This window comes from Phocoena phocoena, chromosome 10 (genome assembly GCF_963924675.1).
Source record: "Phocoena phocoena chromosome 10, mPhoPho1.1, whole genome shotgun sequence".
In the NCBI taxonomy this organism is placed as follows: domain Eukaryota; kingdom Metazoa; phylum Chordata; class Mammalia; order Artiodactyla; family Phocoenidae; genus Phocoena; species Phocoena phocoena.
Genome location: NC_089228.1, coordinates 84,926,404 through 84,948,457, shown reverse-complemented (window position 1 = coordinate 84,948,457; position 22,054 = coordinate 84,926,404). Strand labels below are relative to the sequence as shown.

Genomic DNA, 22,054 nt, shown 5'->3' with positions numbered 1-22,054 from the left:
CACGGGCCTTGTCTCACCTGCTCAGGGGCTCCTGTGCGTGTCATAGAAACATGTGACAGCTGTGCCAGGGACATGCCCCACTCTGGGGAGGGACTGTCTGTTGAATCCAAACGGAGACCTGAGGGTGACTGGAGATAGGAAAGTTGACAGAGGCAAATAAAATTACTGAAACCAGATTCTAGTTATATCAAGGGAGATCTGTTTTTCAGTTATTTCACAATTTGTGTCCTTTTCCAAACCTGAAAGTTCCTTGCTAAATTCCAGGTTTAAAAGTCAGAGTATTCTGTTAGAATTAATTGAGTACTTGACCACTGAGATACGTTGTCTATTATGAAGAAGCACTTTATCATTTAAGAATTGCTGAGTCCCCCCAAAATCTGACTTAACGCATTACTTACTTTTGAACTTTTCAAAATATAAGTTGCGTATTTTTTTTTCCTCCCTTTACCTCTGTTTTTTCCTGCGGCTACTTGAGGATTGTATCCTTATTGTGGTCACGAAGATTAATGTGTTTAACCCAGGTTTTGGTTTCTGTGAACTATCCTGAGCTCTTTTATGTTTGTAAAACTGGGTTCTCCAATGAAGGGAAAATTGCACATCGATTTTTATTTGAATCAGAATAAGACAGTTCATCCCAGTGAAACCTTGATTTTCAGAAAGTAAATGGTTAACTGTTTACCAGGACATGCAGGGCTGTTTTATATTACCTCTAAACTGATTCTTTTTTCATTAAATCCTGCACCCCGCATGATTTTACAGCTGTTCACCGTAGTTCTTCCACCAGCACCATCGTTATCTAGCAATTTTCTAGTCACACATCCCTCCTCACTCACTCATTAGGCCGCAGAGAAGAGCTGAGGGGCTGAAACTACACTCTGTTAACATGGGAGGCGTGTTGTGGCCTCACTGGTCAGAATTCTGAACACTGTGACCACATCACTGGTGAGTCACACACCCAAGGAAATGTTTACATTTTAATCTGTTTCATAGACTTTCCTTACAACAAGGGATGTGCTGTTCTCACTAATGAGCGGTTTATTTTTATCACTGTTTCCATTGATGAATAGCAGCCTTCTGGTAGAAAGATGAGAAGTGTTGGAGGGTTTTTTTCCAGGTGCTTTGGATTCGATAAACTGGCTCCAAGTGACAAAATTCTTAAGGTTTAATTTGTTCAAGACTTACACTAATGATCTTTGAGCACCATCTAGTGTCTATTAAAACAAGAATAAAAATCCTTAGTATTTAAAATTGGAACCAGTTAAGGGTGTTCTATCAGAACTATAAAATAATGAGAACGGGTTTTGAAAATGAGTTTTAGAATATTTTCCCCTAAAATTCCATGACTGTGTTCCCTATAAAGTTAGCAACATAAGCACCAGAAGTGAATATACTATGATAAATATATATATATATTATATATATGTGTGTGAATGTATATATATAGCCTTCACTTTTGTCTGGAGTAATTCTCTCTACACTACTTACTTTTAATATATGTATTTATTAAAAAATACATATATTTTCACAGAAAGAACTGTGAAAATGAAAGTGGTGTTTATTATTTATTAACAAAGGAGAGTAACAGGTATTGAAAGCTCAGCGGCCACATCTTTTCTCCTGGGGTCACCTCGTCAGCTGCCTGCACTCAGAGACAATTGACTTCAGGTTATTTCATCCTCATCCCGCACAGGCATTTTGGGGATGTATAACTACCTCAGAAAGCCTGGAAGGAAAAAGCGAAAACAACTCCTAGGATTAGATTTTAAATGTAGGCAAATGAGGCACCCAGGGTATAAAATTTAAGGAGGCCCTTACTCTCAGATGCCAGCCCTGCACTTGCATGAGCCTAAAAGGCAGTTTCTCCTTAAGCAAGGCGCTCAGGGCACAAATTTAACTCCTCTTCATTCCTGGCCCTGTTTAAATACTCCACTTTATCATTTTTATCTGAGCTTGGATACCCACGCCCCTGCCTTCTAAGAAGCTATAAAAGGCTAGGTCAGGCACTCTGCATCTGAGGACCGGTTTGGCCCAGCCTCTAGACGGCTTGGGGGTTGGGGGGGGTAAAGCGCCCCCTGCTGGTTTTGGCTGGCAGTTCATGGTTAGCCCCTGGCCCTGCGGACCTGCGTCCGGGCTCAGAGGGCTCCACGTGCTGCCCCTGGCACGGGGCTTCCCTTCCTTGGGGTCACTTTTCCATAATGATGTCAAATAACGTGCCGTTCTCGCTGTGGTACTTGTGTACACACTTCCTCTGAGACCTCAGTAACCACCACTAGTGAAAGTGGAACTTGCATAGGCTCGCTGAGAAATTCCTCGGCACTCCTGCCACGCTCGCCGCTCCCTCCTGTCACAGCTGGCACTCCCGGCGGATGCGCGGCTGTGGCAGATTGTAACGAGGCAGATCTCAACTGTGTTTGAGATCATCTCTCCTGTATCATCGGAAACAATTTAAAGCTCGGAACTGGCAGCAGATACTTTTAGGTTTGTCAGAAGCGTGAGTTGAGCAGGAACCGGCAGGCTGAAGCTCGAACTGTCTTAGGAATCTTCATGCCTCCTGGTCCACCCGCCCCGCTTTTTTTGTTTTTTAGACGGGAGGCAGATGTGGGTCATCTCTGCCAATAGGGTTCTCAGGTATCACTGAGCAAACGCTAGCTTTTTTCATATCTTTTTTGTATCTAAATGCCTCACGCTCTTGTGGACTTCCTGCCCCATAAAGCAGAGGCTGATTCCTCCCTCGCCATCTCACCTTCCTTGTCTTTGCCATCATAAACTCCTCCCACCTGCAGATTTAAAAAAAATTAATTCAGACCTATTTATACTTGCCTCCTAAACTATAGACGTGTGTGTAGTGCTTCTGCCTCAGTGGCAGGGAAGACCCTCCCGTTTCAGGCCCCTTCCTACCTATTTTGTACACTGAGGTTGGGAGGGTTTCCACTGCTTTTAGATCAGTGGAACCCAATCTGGAGAGGGTCCTGGAAACAATTAGAGTATCAGTGCCCCCATCAAGTGGAGCATCTGGGGCTGCAGAGCCCGCCTAGGTGTTCAATCAGAAAAACAAGAGACGGCACCATGCCCACTGGCTCCCTGTGGCCCCGCCCCTCTGTCCATGGGGAGCATCCTGAGGGAACTGGCCGCACCTTGGACCCCAGAGCCCTGGTTGTAAACAGAACAGAGCATGTCTCTCATGGTTTTGTCTCAGCAGCAGAGCCTCAGGGAGATGGGGAGGTCGGACACAGTCAGTGTTATGACAGTAGAGTTAAGGAGCCATTATTTGTTGCCAGTTATTATCTGCTTTGTTCTTTTTCTTACACTTTACAAAACTACGCACTTTTGGGGCGGGGCACTTGAATTTTTTAGAAACTTGGAAATGATGCCATCTCCCAGGATTCTTCCAGCCTGGCCTTGAGCAGCACAGAACGGTTGGATGGAGGTGGGGCAGGTAAGTCAGGCCATTGCTGTCACCCCCTTAAGAAAAACACGGTCTGATTCCATGCATCAAATGTGATTGACAGAAGGCAAATAAAGATGGAGAGCAAGGATGGGCCTCTGTGTTACATGTTCTCAGCTCTCACCTAAAAGACCACAGCCCTTCACCTGCCCGACACCTCCCACCATAGTAGACTGGCACCTGGGCAGGGCACCTTTCCCTGTTTCCTAAAGGGAAGAGACTTCATTGAGAAGAACTCCTAAACTGTGGGCATTTGTGCATTATTCATGCTGGTTACTTCATCTCCTTGTTCTGTTCATCGTGGCTGATGAATTAATTAAATTAAATTAATTAATTATGGAAGTATAATTGACCTACAACACTGTGTTAGTTCCAGGTGCACACCACCGTGATTTGATATTTCTATTACAAAATGATCACCATGATAAGTCAAGTACCATCTGTCACTGTACAAAGTTATACCAAAATCACTGACTGTATTCCCCATGCTGTACGTTTCATCCTTGTGACTCATTTATTTTGTCCCTGGAAGTTTGGACCTCTTAATCTCCCTCACCTAATTTCACTCATCCCTCCACCCATTTCTTCTCTAGAATCCACCTGCTTGTTTCCTGTATCTATGAATCTGTTTCTGTTTTACTGATGATTTAAAAATAGGCCATACATGGTATATGGGAGGAGGCCCTTTAACTGCCATGAGGGGATGCTCTTTTCTTTCAGCTTGAATATTCCTGAATATCCGATTTCCTTTGACCCTCGGACTTTTCAGGTGCAGAAAGAGAGTAAGATACTTTAGATGCACACTGGCGAGTAACTTGTGCAGGAATTACCTCATTTTACTGTTTGACGTTCTTGTGTTTGGCTTTAGCATCTTCATAAGGTAAGAGCTGGACTAAAACTCATGTTCAACTGGCTTTTTTTTTGCCTCTTATCTGGATAATTATGGCAGCAAAAGCTATGGAGGCGGGGCATGAGCTGATGCTCCTGGAGTGGCTCTCACTAGACTTGAGGTTCTGGGCATCAGGACAGCGCTCCTCTCCCGGGACCTGCAGCCTGTTTGTGCTCCAGAACGGAGGCACCTGCGGTTGGTTGGACCTGTACCTCGTGCCAGATCTAAGGAAGATCTGATGGCTTCAAATGGATTGAGGCCTGCTCTCCCCCCTATACACTCGTATGGACATGTACCCTGTTAAATATGAGGCTTGTCATCTCTGGAATAGTCGAGGGTGATCGGAAGAGCACCACCAAATTCACCACTTTTCTAGCAAGAATTTTTGTCTTCCACCAGCGTGTTCTGATTCTAAAAACATGCTAGAATAGCATGTTCCTGTTCTAAAATATCTTTGATGACAGATACAGAAAGGAAACTAGTGGTTACCAGTGGGGTGAGGGGTGGGAGGAGGGGCAAGATAGGGATTAAGAGGTATAGACTGCTAGGTGCAAGGTAAATAAGATACAGGGCTGTAATGTACAGCACAGGGAATATGGCCAATATTTTATAATATGTTATATGGAGTATAATCTATAAAAGTATTGAGTCACTATGTTGTACACATGAAACTAATATAATATTGTAAGTCAACTATACTTCAATTAAATAAAATACCTGATGAGAAATGACAAGAAACCATTACAGCAGTTTGCACCAGACTTCTGCCTTCAAAGGACTGGTTTCTTTCACCTTTGATTTTTACAGTAAAGTGCTTTTTGTACTCATTTTCATTTTAAAAGTGCCTAAAGTACATCCAGAGAACCGCTTCGGTTTGGGAACACCAGAAAAGAACACCAAAGCAGAGCTCAAGGTGGAGGCAGGCTCCAGGTCCCGGAGCTTTTCCAGCAGGCCCACCAGCCCGAAGCCCCTCCTGCAGTCCCCCAAACCCAGCCTGTCGGTGCGGCCCACCATCCCGCAGAAACCGAGAACCGCCTCGCGGCCTGGTAAGGGTTTTGCTGGTCAGGAAGTGACACCACGACCGGGCCTCCACAGCTGGTTTCCAGGGCGGCTGGTGAACCTGGAGGAGGCGTGTGTGTGGGAGGGGCCGTGAGAAACCTGCCAGAGTGACAAAGGCTGAAGGGTGCCTTCATTCAGCGCTGAGGTCACCCACTCAGGGACTGTCCTTGCGCTCAGGGCTACAGCTCGGAGGCAGGATGGATAAAGCAGCCTCGTGGGGTGCTGACCCCTTGACAGAGCTTGGTGTAGCTTTCTGAAAGCTGTGTCCTGGTGCTCCGACCCTTCAGAAGGCCACAGTTTAAGGATGAGGGCTACAGATAGGGAACGCATAAGTTGCTGTTTTTTTAATCCCATAGCCATAGCCTGTGAAATATTTAGGGTTTAGAACAGGGCTTGGCAAACTATGGGGCTGTTTTTGTAAATAGCATGTCATGGGCACACAGCCCCACCGTCTGTGTATATCACAGCCTGGCCCACACACACACCAAACTGAGAATTACTTTGCTGGTGATAGAGCAGAGAAAGGAGTGCAATGCAGTTAATCCTTTCAATTAGACTGAAACAGGACAGCCTTTAGAATTAAGAGGCGAGAGTTCTAATCCTACCCATTTTGCCATCTTTTTAGCTTAGCAGGTCATTCAGTCTCTCCAGTTGTACAGTGCTCACCACAGTCCTTTCTGGTTCTCAGAGTCCATGATTCTAAGTTATTCTTACTGATCTCAGTATGGTAGGTACGTGCACCTCCACTCCTGAAAGCGCAAATATATGTTATGTACATATGGTGACCACTTTACTGGATTTGACAACAGGTAAAGACAATGGGTTATAACTGTCACGTATTTTAAGAGAATCAAATAGCCTTTGTGTTTGAGGCAGAGGGAGTATTTAGTTCACTTACAGTCTCATTTTCAAATACCAGCTCACTGAAATTCTGAAATTGAAATGCTATCTGCAAGATAGATTCACATCTGCAGATTTTAACTCTTCATAAGTTTTCATTATTTTTCTCTCTATTGTCTGTTACTTCACTGAGCTATGAAGCTAGTTTTTGTCCAGAAAAATTCTCTGCTGCTTTTTAAAAGATTATTAGTCATTTGTTTTTAAAGATTAACCCAGTTTATAGCTTTAGGAATCCAGTTTGTGAGACGGGTTGATTCATGTCTTTGTGTCTCCGTAGAGGACATCCCAGACTCTCCATCCAGCCCGGATTCCCCTAAAGTCGCTCTTCTTCCGCCTGTCCTGAAAAAGGTTCCTTCGGACAAGGAGAGAGATAGCCAGGGCAGCCCACAGCCCAGTCCCAGGACGTTTTCCCGGGAAGGTAAGACATTTTTTCTCTGAGTGAGCTCTCTGCAAGGAGAGTCATTTCAAGCGGAAGGAATTAATCTTTGACTCAGCTTATATCCTAGAGTTTGTCGGTCAGCTCAGCGTCCCTTGGATTAAATTTTGGAACCAGTGCAGTACTTTGTTCAGAAACTTGATTCAACATTGTTGGTGACACTGGGTCTTAAAGGAGGACCATATACAGGGAATGAAAGCGTAACGGAGACACTCAGCCCAAAGTTCTTTGTAATAATAATCTCCAGATGCTCCGGAACTGACTCCCAGTGTATTAGAAGTGCACACACATTGTTTTGTGACTCATTTGGTTGCTACCTGTAGGTTTCTAGGTCCCATCACTGCTCAAAAGAGCTCCCCCTGGTTGTCAATCACCGTTGCTATGGTTCAGGAGCGGCTCACACAGGCCTGGGAGACCCTGTGGCTTGTTAGCTCGCTCAGTCGTGAGGTCAGATGAGCCTCATTCTCAGAAGTGTGTCATCTGCATGGATGCTCTCAGCGCATCATGGCACCGGTGTGTTCCTTCTAATTTGCTGAGGTGGGAGCAGAACACGGTAGTCCCGGGACTTGAATCTCATCTCCCAGAATCAGATCAAATGTCGGTATCAGTGGAGGCAAGGTGTGTTCGGGGTGTCTTCCGCACCCCACCAGGTCTTTCCCCCACTCCTCCCATTCTGTTCAATGCACAGTTGCCTTTAGGGTTCTGTCCTTCATAAAGTGTAATGTAATTGCCATCTCTAAGCCCCACCTATAAAGAAATTCTGGAGCCATCGTCACCCATGTCCAGATAGCTCTCAGTGTGGTTTGGAGTTGCTTGGTTTTATTTTATTGTTTGATGCTTTAGAATTCTTTGACGCTTTAGAATTCTTTGACCGCTCTGACATCTTCCTCCCTTGGGCCATTTTCTTTTATTCATGATGGACTTGGGTTGAACTTAATAGAAAGTGTTTGTGAGTACTGTCTTTGTTAATTGGGAGTCGAATGAAAAATAACACAGCCTGCTTTCTCATCTCCATTCTGCAGATTTACTTGGTGGGTACAAGCTTCACTCACCTATTGGCTATAAATTTAAAAAGGTGGGGTTTTTGACCAAAGCTGACAAACCACTTCTGTCAGAGAAACTAAAGCCGTGAACAATGGCTGACACCTATGGTCATTTCACACGGGGTAATCAATAAATACAGGGCTTGGTATTACAGCCACGGTCTCTGGAAGTCTTGGTGTAGGAAGAGGAAACTTCGGTGGTGCCAGGTCAGAGAGACTGGAGCCAGCGAGTGTCCCTGATAGGACCACTCACACCACACAGCCCCACCCCTCATTTGCCCTTCTTTTTGCAACTGCTGACTTTGCATCTTTACTCATAAGGAAGCTTTGAAAATGCCTGAGAGAATTTTGTTGGAGAGAAATGGGGAGGCATGGAGGGGTGGTAGGGGTAAGTAGGAATGCTCACCTCATCAAAAAGCCATTGGAAATATGGAAGGATTAAAAAGAAAGGGGGAGAAGGTTGAACAAGAAATAATCGCTTAACATTTTTGAAAAATGATGTTTTCTAAGACGCCTGGCTATATGATCAGACAAGGCCTAGAGCCACCCACCAGCCTCATGAGTACAGCACGTACCATGGAGCCTCTAGTTAACGAAGTGGGTGAAATACTGGTGTGCCCGTTGCTGCTTTGAAAAATTCAGGTGTTCTTTCCCCAGGAACTCAGGAATGAATGAGTTGCTTCTCAAACATTTCATAGCTTCAGGGATAGACGTTTGATTCCCTTCCTCACTCCCCCCAGCAGCAAATACGTGACCCCATCTTTCCAGCTAAAGACTGTAGAGCCGGGGAGACCGTTGCTTTCCCCTCTGGCATCCAGGATAAGTTAGTTTGTCACCGAGATCATTCTGATGGTGTCGCTTGATACTGCAATTGGACTGAAAATCTAGGTGAGGGCTGAGCACGGTCTGTAAATGTCTGAGGTGGTAATATTTTGACTTCAGTTTATTTTTCAGCTTGTCCACTAAGCTGGCCCAGGAAGGAGAGCCCTTGTGAGCCCTCTCTTTTTCTTTAGAAAAATGTTCCTGCTGTGCTCATTCCTATTTTCTTGTACATTATTCATGCTGGTTACTTCATTTCCTTGTTCTGTGCCTCCCTTTGGACTAGCGTGCCCAACTCATTTCTGAAACAGGTAAATGGCTGTGATTCTTCTGGATTATTCCATAGTGAATGTGACTTTCGTTAATCCATCTTGGGATCGAAATGGTAATGCGGGGGCCTTTTTATTAGTATCTTTTGGGGGCAGACTCAGCGCTCACCTCATTTTGCACGACATTTCCATAATGTTGGCTGTTGAATTCTGTAGATAATGGTATATCTGTTCAGGACCAACACTGGAGGTTCCTTGAATCTTAAGTGGGGTGGGTAAGCTGATATTTAAGTTTTATATATTAATATTTTTTAATATTAATGTCAACATGATGTTATTTGCTACTACAAAGGGTAAAATGAATCCCTTTTCCTCAGTAGTGCAAAGAGGAGATTATTACAAAAGGCATTCAGATCATGACAGTGGCAAGCCTTCCAGTAGAGGGAAAAGACCTTCAAAACTGTACTCCACCATTGCAGAAGAGGAAGTGAATGCAATTGGGCACAGGAGGTCACAGCCAACAAATGGTTAGAGTCTTCAATTATCATCCCTCACTGTCCCAAAGCTTATGAACTGGCACTAACAAAAACAAACTTTAATTGAGTAACTTCTATCCTGGGGCTGGGTCAGGGATTATTCATAAACTGTTTTTTTTTTTCTAAATGGCAACAGGATGGTCCTTCCATTGGGGGCAAAAAGTATTGACTTAAAAAATCTAAATTTAGAAATTCTTGTGAGGAGGATCAAGTTACTTTGGAGTATGGTGACTTGTCCTTTCAAATTTCTGTGATCGTGGAGGTTTATTTTTATATTCAGGGTCATGTCTCCTATTCTCTCCCTTTCTCTCTTTACTCTTCTCTTAGATTTCAACTGGGATGGGGTCAGAAATTCTTAGAGTAGCACAGTTTACCCTTTAACACCTTACCTTACACTCTTTTAGGGAAGGATGCACGTGATCTTTTAGCAGACATTTTATGACCCTTTAGTAAGAAAGGAAAAGTACCAATTAACTTTTCAACCTCTAGGAACAATCTATACTATTTTACAGCAGTTACTCAATAACTTCTCTCTGCCGTTTGACACTGTAGTAAATTCTGTAAAGTTATTTTCAGGTGAGGACAGTCCCAGGAGAGAAAAAGGAGACATTTTAAATCAGCTTTCGTCTCCAATGGGAAATTTTAGAATAAGCACTGCTGATTCAGAGAGGAAATGGCTTTTCTATGACTATTCATCATCTCCCTGGTTAATAACTTTTTATAAATATGACTTGAAAAGTCTTTTAAAGGAAATTTTAGAATCATAAAAGAAAAAGAATATAAAATTCTGGTATGTGAAATTTCCTTAAGGGACTTTTTCCCTTAGAAGAAGGCTTTTATTTCTTTCTGTAAAACTTTATCGAGGTTAACATATGAGTGTCTTGGCTCCAAGGATAAAGTGCCCACAGCCACACAGTCTGGCCATAACCCCACATCCCTCAAGAGGGAAGGGCACTGGAAGTGACCTTATAATAGGGATAATTTCCCTTTACTTTAAAAGGCTAAACCATTCTCAAACTTTAGCACTTGATTATTGATGATAAACCTTTCCCACCTTAGAGCTTAGTAGCCCAGTGAGTTATGATTTCTCAAGTAGGAACTATTGTCTTTGAGGACTTTCCTCAACAGATTTAAACACAAAAACAACAAAGAAAACATCTACCAGCCCCCCACGAGCAACAGCCTTTGGAATCAGCCTTCTTGGCCAGTACTGTTGGATGAGCCATGTACTCTGACTTGCCTGGTGGCCTGGGGCACACTAGCCACATGACAGGGTGGAGTTAAGGACATGCCCACCACATAAAGCTAAGTCCGTAGTCTGTAGATACGCATGGACCATTCTGTCTGGGCCGAGTAGCACTTGCCCTAGAGGAAACCAACCAGCTTGGTCCTTCACTTTTAAAGTACTTCCTTTGTGGTAGGTGTGTTCATAGACACACGGTTACAGTAACTCTTTTCCCTGCAAGAGATTTTCTAAGAAAATCCGTTGTCTTCAACTCACAGAAAAATTACATAAATGAACACCTAAGACACTTATTTTCTGGAGAGAATTAATTCTTAGAGTATATGAAATCAGAAGTTCTGTCTCTATATAGTGCCTCTTTTGATAAGGACACCCAAGGTTACATAGATGTTTCTAGATTTTGGAAATTTACATTTGAACTATTGCATCAGTTGACTCATATCACTTGTTAGTAACAAAGCACCCTTGATACAAAGTAATGTTCCTTCTTCAAGAGGCCACTAGAGCACTTTATACAACACACAGACGAGGAGCCCACCTGCCGAGTACCACATGGATCAGCCAGCGAGGCTCTGAGTTAAACTAAGATGAAGCCAGCGATAAGCCAAATCCTAGACAGGCAAGAAATTCTGTGTCTCTCTGATTTTTTCATGACCTCTTTGTGATGGGCTGCATCAAATTTTGATGGAATTAAATAGGACCATCTTGATTTGCTTTGCTGCCTTGATTTCTTGAACTATGGACAGGAAACCAAAAGTGTAATTTTTATGGGAGCTTCAATTAAAGTAATTTTATGTATAATATTTTAATCCTGTTTTGTTAGTGCCGATTCCCAGCACTTGTCTTCACCCCTGAGAACTGCGTAGCAGTCTTTCTGAATAGTTTCCTGGTTAACAAATAGCATTCAGCCGAGCAATTCTGTTAAACCACGGTGTGTACTCTTCTTTAAGAACAGCTTTGTTTATGCTAAAATAGCTTTCTTATTTTCCTAAATCATGTATGCGTGAAACAGAGGCTATTGTTCTCAAAGCATGCTACCTATTTTTATCATGATTATTATGTTTTAATTGTGTGGCTATTTTAATATCGATGTGACAGGTAAAATGCTTACTTTCTTTTCCTGGTAGTACTTGTAACTGCATCAAGTGATATGCATTTCATATCATTTCCTCGCTACGTTTACTCATAAGCTGTGATGTTTTCATTAGAGTATGTCCTGTTTTCTTGAAGAAAATAGTTGGTTTTGGCTTTGTATGCATTGTAATGTATTCTATTTGTACAGGCCATCTTATTATGAGATTCCTTTTATGTATATCACTTGCTTCTTCCATAATTCAACCTATAGCCAACAAATATTTGGCTGTGGCTTATTGTCTGTAAGCCAGTGCTCTGTTCCCCATTTTTCACCAGATCTGGGTTCTACTACCCCTACATGAATTCTTCAAAAGAAATTTAATGGTTGGTTGGCACTTTGGGCCCTTGCCAGAAAGTATTTAAAAACCAGGGCCGACTACTGAGTACTATTTTAAGATCATCATGTTTTCTCCTGGGAAATACGGAGGTCAGTGGAGCTTAAAATGAAGAAAAGCTCAAATTTTTATATGAATCTGTAATTCTGAATTTATATGCACATTTCAGAAGCTTTAAAATTACCATATATATGTATTTGCATATATATATACGCAAAATCAGAGCATCTTCAAGAATGACAGATTTCACATTTGAGCCTCTCTAGGCCAGTTATCGCTGCTGTAGACAGGATATGAATATACATGGAGTGTCTGTGTTGAACACATTGCCTGTTTACTTACTCAGGTATCTTTTAATTTTAGTGGTACCTGGAACAGTAATAAATATGTGTACAGACACATATATAGAGATGCTCCAGCACTTTAATGCTTGACTTTATACAGTATAAAAGAAATTAGATTGTTTTACTGCACTACTTCAATGTAAGAATTCACACATTAAAGCAGGCTGCCTAAGAGTCTGAATTCAGAAATACTGAACCTACTTCAATATAATTGTAATTAACATCCTAATCACATGCGATCAAATAATGCTGCCTACAGGCTGGAAAACAAGCTTGACAAAGAACATCCCCCCTACAAAGTTGTTTGCACTAGTGATCTGGACTCATACTGTGTGCTTTGGCTTCCAAACTCAAAGTTAGTTGTGCAACTAGTTCCTTGATCTCACCATGCCTCAGTTTTCCTATCCAAGAAAGGTGCCTCTACCTATGATACAAAGAAAATGTCAGCCTGGTACTAGACTTACTGTCACATTCACAATTGGTGGAGTTAAATCAATGACAGTGAATATTTTTAGAATAAATGTTTAGATAATGGCACCACCCTAGTGAACTGCTTTGACAGCCCGCCAGAAAGAGCATGTTATTATTCCTCTCAGTGACTATGTCGGACAAATTAAAATTTTTGCTTTCATGACTGGTACCAACTCAGAAACCAGCCTGTTAACTTGCCCCCCGCCCACCCCCCATCCCTGGAGGACTCAAATACTAGTGTCACTTGGATGGAGGCTAAAGGACAATCTTACTTTTTGCAGGGAAGATTCCTGTGTTGGATTTCTCTCAGTTTCGCTTAGCCCTGGGTCCAGGGTTCTTGGTTCTTATCTGTGACAGAAACATATTTGATTGCATGAATTTCTCCATTTTTAGAGAGTAGTCTGATGTCATATCATGTAACATCAGTTAGACCTGGGATTTCGAGGAAGCCTAAAATATTGGGAAGGATGAAAAGTTTTAATCTAAGAATAAAAGCTAATATGTTTGTTCTGAAGACAAATGAGCAATGCATCACCATACTTATTTCTTCCTTAGAGCTTGTAGTGTTGGAAATTTTTGAGTAATACTTATTTTAGTTTTAAAATGAATGAATAAAATTTCCTAGCAGTTTTCACTAGTAATGCTCTGCTATGAGGTTACATTATTTATTGCACAATATTTCAAGATGAAAATATTATAAATTTTCTCTATTAACTCCTGTTCATAATACACAAGTTGAGAACTTAAATACTTTGAGTCTTATGGAATACTATCAAATTGGCTTTGTGATAAAGGGCAAACTATTTATAGAAAATTATTTACTTTTCCAAAACCTGGCTTGTTAACAACTTTCAAAGGACCAAACAAACACATTTAATTTTTTTTACCCAGTGCAAGCTAAAAAATAAAAATCAATATATATCGTTTTTTCATTGCTTTTCCCCTCCATCTGAGAATTTGCTCAAAGCTGTTGGGTAAAAAGAAGTCAAAAAAATTTTTTTAAATTACTTACTTGTATGGTGAGATTTGAAAGTTTATCCTTTTCAGAATTTAGTAATTTCAATTTAATGTAATTAACGAAACTTAAATTTTTATTGTCTAGAGGTCAGAATCTGGCCCCCACAGCAGGAGTGGCAGGAGAAGTACTTTATTATGTTTGCATTTTGACTATTAGGTTTCATGAGCTTTCACTTCCTGAAACACCATTCTTTAGCAGAGTAAACATTTAATTAGCCAAGATGAGTTTTTTTAGCATAATGCTAACATCGAAATGATTAGAAGAATTAAATGAATCCTCTTGCTTTTCCAGGACTATGTTCCTGGTTGGATCATTTAAACTTCTGAGTAGTGAGGTAGCTGTACTCTTTCAAGCCACACAAAGTGCATGGGTTTGGTATTTTTAGCTTAAGTGGTGTCTCTACAATAGTCTTGGTGAGTAATATTTAATAACCCTTAACAGTCATGCTGGAGTGTGGCATCTGAACCTTTCCCAAGGTATAGTAGCAGTGAAGCTATGATCTAGTTGGAAAGAACATGGGCTTCGGAGAAAGATTTGGGTTAAATCCCGATTCCAAGTTTTATGGAACCTACCCCGTAGCTGTGAACAACAGAGCGCCTGGCAGGACACATCACAAAGGCTCAGTCCGGTGATTGTTCTCTCATTGCTTTGTAGAGACCCAGCAGACCCTTCATATTTATATGTGATCAAAACAGGCAACAAAAATGGCAGTTCTTTTACCTGGAGGCTGGTTCCTAGAGGATTGCATATAGGCAGTATTAATTCATCTCTACAAGACTATTCATTTCCTAGCGAGTGAAACTGAATTTTCTAAGACATAGAAAACCCTGACAAGGATTACTAGGGCCTCTGCTTATATCCCGTCCCTGAAGCAGGGCTGGCCAACCCTAAATGGTCCACCTCAGGGCTCTGCTTCCTGTGCTGCATGAGGGGGCAGCTGTGACTGAGGAGCTCACCTGGGGCACAGTGGCTTCAGTGCTCCTCCTTCCTGGCCTCTCCCTTCGCTCCCACCCACACCCTCACCTCCTGGGGTCCTTGCCCTCAGATGGTCAACCACATCTATGAGAGGCTCACCCTCTCATAGACTGGGGTTTTTGTTTTGTTTTGTTGGTTTGTTTTTAATTTCTGTCTAGAGTCTTGAAATGTACTTGGCAAGTTGCTTTTGAGCAAGTTCATCCCGAACCCTCCCACTCTTCAGGGCCCCTGCATCTCACCCCATTACTGCTCAGGCCACTGGCATCTTCTTGTTCATCAACTATAATGACTTCCTTGCCTTTCTGTTTCAGTGTCCAGGAGAAGCTGGGGCCAGCAGGCCCAGGAGTGTCAAGAACAAAAGCAGTGGTCCTCCAGTAAAGATGGCCAGCAAGGCAGCAAATCCAGTGACTCTGGGGAAGAAGCAGAAAAAGAGTTTATTTTTGTGTAACGGTCACCCACGTAGAAGTCTTACCGTGTGGGGTGCGTTTGCTGGCCATCAGAGAGGAACCAAGGGCAACACCTCTTCCTACTTCCTAAGCATCTTCTCTTGGTGCTTTTTCCTTTGTCCTTCCCCACCCCACCCCCCCTCACCAAAACTGAGACAGATCCATCTCTCGGTAATCAAAGCACATGTCTGATCTTCTCCCAACCCTTAGCATTTGATTTCTATGCATTTCTTCATATGCCTTCAGTGAATGCCAGCAATTATCCCATGGGCCCTACTTGAATTTCTCTGAGGCAGCTACAGTTTGCCCTGTAAGATGAGTTTTGGGAGGTAAACAAAGTAACTGGACACAAACTCACAAGTAACACCATCCAGCTGACCCTGGGGTACTGCTGCACGTACCTGTGTCAAATCTGCACTTGACTTGATAGAGCAATTTATTCTTGATGTATGTAATTGCACACCGTAATTATATTAACAGAGCACACTAATAATTTGTATAAATTATATATATTAGATCTTGGGTATGGTTTTTGCATTCTCCCATGGGGAACTTCTTCCTTCCCGATGTGGAACTGAACATTTTAACTTGGTCTGGTGACCTCTGTGATACCATCAACAAGCAAGTTAAGAACCGAGTGAAAGGCCTGTGGCTGATTCTACCATGTGCCCAGATTAATGTATATAGTTGACTGGAATGAGGTTTTATGAATATTCGTGTTTTTTGAAGGCCTTTAATTTCTGTCTGCATATTAGCTTTTAACGTGTGATTGAGAATACTTTGACACCTGTAAAAAAAATCAAACTACTACTTTTTAAGACATTTCACAAATATTCACTTACATTACACGCTGAAGGTATTTTATGCATATGTATATTTATACCAATAAAATGATTTTACAAGTGGAATTGTGACTTTCTCCAGTGACTTTTTTAGTGAGGATTGGCTTGTGATGAACTTTGTTTTCCAAAAATCCACAATGACCACAGTTCCCAGATAATCAAAAACCTATTACATTCCAAATAAATGCAACTTGCTAATTCCATGGCCTCCTCTCACCTTTGGCCAAAGGATGAAATTCATCAAAAGGTTATATTATGAGTGTCCAAGAGAGCCCACTCAGGCCAAATGACAGGGCCAGATGATGGAGTGGGGGCCTGAGTCGCTCAGAAAATACCAAGGCACTGTGAGATGAGGCCAGACTACTGCTAGGAGGGGTCTGGGAATCTTCACCTAAGTTACAGACCATGGTTTTCCTACCGGTGCCGTGTGCAAGCCCTAAACTACGAATCAGCCTATCAGTAATTCACACCTCATCTCAGTTATACCAAACAGGGGCCGAAAAAGCCAGGAATCACTTTGTTTTGAGGACGCTTCGTTGTATGGTTACATTGGGCAGGCTGATCTTCCAAATGTATTTTTCCTTAGTTTAACATTGGTTGGTCTGGGTCTACTTTGCAGAGCCCATTGGCCAGCAATTGGGCAGGCATGTGTCAGGTGTTGGAAAGAAGTCAAACTGCAATTAAAAAATGGCCACTGAAAATCCAGGAAGAGGATAACCGACACCTGGTTATTTACGATGGGGAGCTCCACCTGTCTCCACCTGTGATAGAAAAGATGTTCTCATGCGTTTGATCCTGCCCCATGCTGGCTTGTTTCCCCGTGTGATCCAGCTTCTGTTCAGGATCCACTTTAACACTCTCCATTTGCAAAATAGTATTCCCAGAGGAAATATTGCAAACTTGAAGGGAAAGCAATGACTCATTTCTTTTTTGTGAAAGAAAATATATGGAAAAATTACAACAGAAAATCTAAGGAGGCAGGGCAGCCCTGATTTTTCAAAAATGTTGCACCTGTCCTCAACCCCTAGTGTGCAAATCCTAAATTGAGATGGCCATGAAAGGATTTAGTATTTTTTTTTTTTTTTTTTTTATGTGGTATGTGGGCCTCTCACTGTTGTGGCCTCTCCCGTTGCAGAGCACAGGCTCCGGACGCGCAGGCTCAGCAGCCATGGCTCACGGGCCCAGCTGCTCCGTGGCATGTGGGATCTTCCCAGACGGGGGCACGAACCCGCGTCCCCTGCACCGGCAGGCGGACTCCCAACCACTGCGCCACCAGGGAAGCCCAAGATTTAGCATTTTTTACTTGCTAGATTAAAAGAACTGCCCAGGTGTGGCCCTGCTGTAGAAACCATTTGGAGTTCATTCTCTGCCTGTTCCTCTTTTTTCTTCAGAGCAAGAACATTAACCAACACCTTCTATAGACTGTTGAAGGAGCCCAGTGAGAGGTCTTGGTAGAAGGCTCTAGATTATTTGTCTGACCCTCATGTCCACTCTATAAGGCGCTAAGGAAATAGAGGTTTCAGACCCTCAAGGGTTGTCACTGCTGTGTTTGGAGTCCTGCTCTTCCTAAGATACGCAGTCAACTAGAAACCTGCATTCCCGACTCTCATTTAGCCCAGAACCCAACCCCTTAGCCAAATTGCTGAAGACCAGAACCGGGCCAGAACCCAACCCCTTAGCCTCCTTAACATCATACACAAAAATAAGCTCTAAGTGGATTAAAGACCTAAATGTAATGCTGGATATTATAAAACTCTCAGAGAAAAACATCGGCAGAACACTCTGTGACATAAATCGCAGCAAGATCTTTTTTGGTCCACCTCCTAGAGTAACGAAAATAAAAACAAACAAATTGGACCTATTGAAACTTACAAGCTTTTGCACAGCAAAGGAAACCATAAACAAAATGAAAAGACAACCCACAGAATGGGAAAAAATATTTGCAAATGAAGCAACTGTCAAGGGATTAATCTCCAAAATATACAAACAGCTCATGCAGCTGAATATCAAAAAACCAAACAACCCAATCAAGAAATGGGCAGACCTAAACAGACATTTCTCCAAAGAAGACATATAGATTGCCAACAGACACATGAAAAGATGCTCAACGTCACAAATTATCAGAGAAATGCAAATCAAAACTGCAATGAGGTATCACCTCGCACCAGTCAGAATGGCCATCATCAAAAAATCTACAAGCAATAAATGCTGGAGAGGGTGTGGAGAAAAGGGAAGCTTCCTGCACTGTTGGTGGGAATGTAAATTGCTGTAGCCACTGTGGAGACCAGTATGGAGGTTCCTTAAAAAACTAAGAATAGAGCTACCATATGATCCAGCAATCTCATTCCTGGGCATATATCTGGAGAAAACCATAATTCAAAAAGATACATGCACCCCAATGTTCACCGCAGCACTATTTACAATAGCCAAGACATCGAAGCAACCTAAGTGTCCACTGACAGAGGAATGGATAAAGAAGAGATGGTACATATATACAATGGAATATTACTCAGCCATAAAAAGGAACGAAATCGTGCCCTTTGCAGAGATGTGGATGGACCTAGAGATTGTCATAGAGTGAATGAAGTTAAGGCAGAAAGAGAAAAACAAATATCATATATCACTTATATGTGGAATCTAAACAATACAGATAAAGTTATCTGCAAAGCAGAAATACAGTCACAGATGTAGAGAATAAACTTATGCTTACCAAAGGGGGAAGGGGGGGTGGGATGAACTGAGAGATCGGGATTGACATATGTGCACTACTATGTATAAAATAGATAACTAATGAGAACCTACTGTATAGCACAGGGAACTCTACTCAATGCTCTGTGGTGACCTAAATGGGAAGGGAATTTTAATAAGAGTGGATATAGGTATACATATAACTGATTCACTGTGCTGTACACCTGAAATTAACACAACATTGTAAAGCAACCATACTCAAAAAAAATTAATTAAAAAAAAAAAGAAAGAATCGTGTCCAATACTAGTGATTCATGAGTATAGAGTGACCATGAGGCACGCCCAGTAATGACAAAAATCAAACTTTGTGAGAACTGTAGAGATCTAGGACTCACAAGACCCAACTCTTGACGGAGATAAGGGGTCAGAAGCACCATGCCCTTACATTTCTATAGAGCGGAAACTGATTTTGCAAAAGGTTGCCGAGCTTGCTCTATCCCATCCCAGATACCTTGATGGCACCCTCATCGCCCAAGATTGCAAAGGAAAAGCATGGCTTTTTCCCCACTCCAGGCCAGAGGGCAGGGGGGACCATTTGCTAACAAAGATATGATTTGCTGGCCTGAACTGCTGGGCTCCTGGAGAGTGCCCCTGAGCTGAAGCCAGACTCAGTCCAAAGAGGAGACCAGCTTGTCCACCTGCCACTGATTTTCCAAACTCTAAACAAGTTCATTAACCTGCAGGCCAAGGGCTGGGTAGGATTCAAGGCATCTGTGAACTTGGATCGTGAAAATTACATCTTTATTTTCTTTAACCTCGTTTGCAATTTAGCATTTCCCTCAGTTTGAGGATATGCAACAAGCCACGGTTGTATTAGCAACACTTGGGATATTTTCCTACCAGTTTACAATCATTGCAGGCGTTGCAAGACATCCTTCACACTCATGACAACTCAGAATTATGGTAGTTATGAGATATCCTGCTAGGTCGTGTTATTTAATAAACTGATAAAGCACGTTCACCTCTAAAGCACATTCACCTCTAAAGCATTCACTTTTAAATCAAATTTGTCTTAAGAATATTTTTAGTAACTGTACACATCGATGTGATTAGTGTCCACTGTAATACCTTGTTGGGCTGCCCCGCAGGCCTGCAAGCCTTGCAGTTGCCCAGCTTCAAGACCTAAGTAAGACCCAGGAGACAACGACAGACACATAACGGCTTATTGGTCAGGGGAGCTTACAAATGTGAAGCCAGGTCCTGGAGCAACACCCCACCGTGTGAGGCAGCCAGCGAGCAGGACACAACAGCAGTCTTTCCTATAGTGCCGGTGGGGGGGGTGGGGGGGGTCTACCATTTATAGGGGAAATTGACCAATGTTAGTTAGGCTCATCAGTTACCAGGGAAACCGGCAGCCGGGGCACCTCCCTCACAGCCCCTCACCAGGGCCGATGTTTCCTTTTAATAAACTAGCAGGTGAAGCCATTCTGGCCTAAGGGGCAGGGGGAAAGCACGTTCCTGTGAGTAGGGCGGAGGTGACTCAGGTGTCGGTGGAGCAGGGGATGTGCAGGGAGCAACAGCCATCTTGAGCGACCTGACCATACACTCCATCCCTAAACACCCTGCACGACCCTTACAGTCCTGGCCCATCCCTCTTCCTCGTTGTCCCTCTTCTGAGGGGTCAGGTATACAGAGGCGAACTGCAACCAGCTACCACAAATGCAATACAGACAACAGCAGCGAAAGAGAATCAGGAGGCCAAGAGGTGGGCAAACTTATGGAGTCAGGAGCTTATCGGGTCATGGAGGGGCCAGAGGAGGACCATGACGGCGTCTCCCTGTAGACCCAGCCATCAAACTCATTTCACAGTGAGGCCACTGTTGTCGCCCAGTCTGTGAACAGATTCCCTCTGCTCAGACTAGGGGTGAAATGTAAGGTGTTTAACAGGCACAATACAGGGAAGATGATGACCATTGAGCAAAATACAAGCAGTAACAGCATTGAGATACCACCACCCCTGCCCGTGGTTTCTGTCCTGGCCTGCAGGACCCCACAGCCTGTCTACCCTCAGTCCCCACAGCCAGTGCCGAATACTGGAGAGGCCATATAACAGACTGCAGGGTTAGTGTAATGGTGCCCTTCTCCAGTAGGGGGCGTGGCTTAATTACGTTAGTCCTCTTAGGTGGGGCTGGGTAGGAGACAGGTGAAACCTCTTAAGTCTCTTTCTAATCCTTTTCTCCATGAGGCAGCAAACCCAAACCACACTTACCTGCCAGTCCCAGGGCCATGTTATGTGTTCCCCTGGGGGTAGAGCCTGTGGCGAGGGCAAAAGTGAGTTATCATCCTGGCCAGCAGTTGGCAACGGTCCTTCAGTGGTCAACGGTTGAACCTGAATGGCGTTGACTAGCGTCCTCTGGGTTAACATGGCGTCAGCACTGGGCCGATCGCTCCTGGGATGTGTCCACACGTTGAAGGAGCGGGTTTCCTGTCTCAGCTGTTGTTGAAGCAGCTCATTCACCGCCCAGCAGCAGTGAAGTTGTGAGGCGGGGGGAGATGCCGCTGTGTGCCATTCTTATCGGCCCATTCCTGAACTTCATGGCCGACAAAGTGGATCCCTTGGTCACGATTAATGTCCATGGGGGTCTTGTATGTCGCGCATACAGCTCTTCTAGGCCCCAAACGCTGTTTGTTTTTGCGTTACTAGACAACTCGGATAGGCCTTTTGTAATGTCTTCCACCTGTTGTGACAGACATCAATGGCTTACTGCACAGGGGATCTTACCTGGTCTGAAGCCAGGTTCTGTAGCAGCACCCCACTGTATGCAGCAACTTTCAAATATGCAATACGGTACTATTAACTACAGTCACCATGGCGTACATTATATTCCCATGACTTATTTTATAATTGGAAGTTTGTACCTTTTGACGCCTTTCACCATTTCATCCACCCCCAACACCCCATCTTCCGCCTCTCGGGAGCCGGGGGGTGGGGGGGAACATGGGCAAGAGTCTATATGGTACAGGCATACCTCGAAGATTGCGTATTCGGCTCCAGAGCGCTGCAATAAAGCGAGAAAATGTCACAATAAAGCAAGCCACACGAATTTTTCGGTTTCCCAGTGCACATAAAAGTAACGTTTAAACTATACTGTGGTCTATTAA

At 43.2% G+C, this 22,054-nt stretch overlaps 1 protein-coding gene across 3 annotated transcripts in view; it reads left to right on the top strand.

Annotated features, from left to right (window-relative positions):
* CARMIL1 (capping protein regulator and myosin 1 linker 1) overlaps positions 1 to 16,270 on the top strand; it is a 317,501-nt gene extending 301,231 nt beyond the window's left edge. The window contains exons 34-37 of one of the 3 annotated variants that reach the window (XM_065884856.1): positions 3,355 to 3,436; positions 5,186 to 5,380; positions 6,571 to 6,711; positions 15,228 to 15,364. In XM_065884856.1, the coding sequence (XP_065740928.1) occupies positions 3,355 to 3,436; positions 5,186 to 5,380; positions 6,571 to 6,711; positions 15,228 to 15,364 (555 nt within the window). Of the gene's footprint in view, positions 1 to 3,354; positions 3,437 to 5,176; positions 5,381 to 6,570; positions 6,712 to 15,227 lie in introns of all 3 variants that reach the window. The other 2 variants (XM_065884855.1, XM_065884857.1) reach the window with 2 other exon arrangements.
* Positions 16,271 to 22,054: the final 5,784 nt, after the last annotated feature.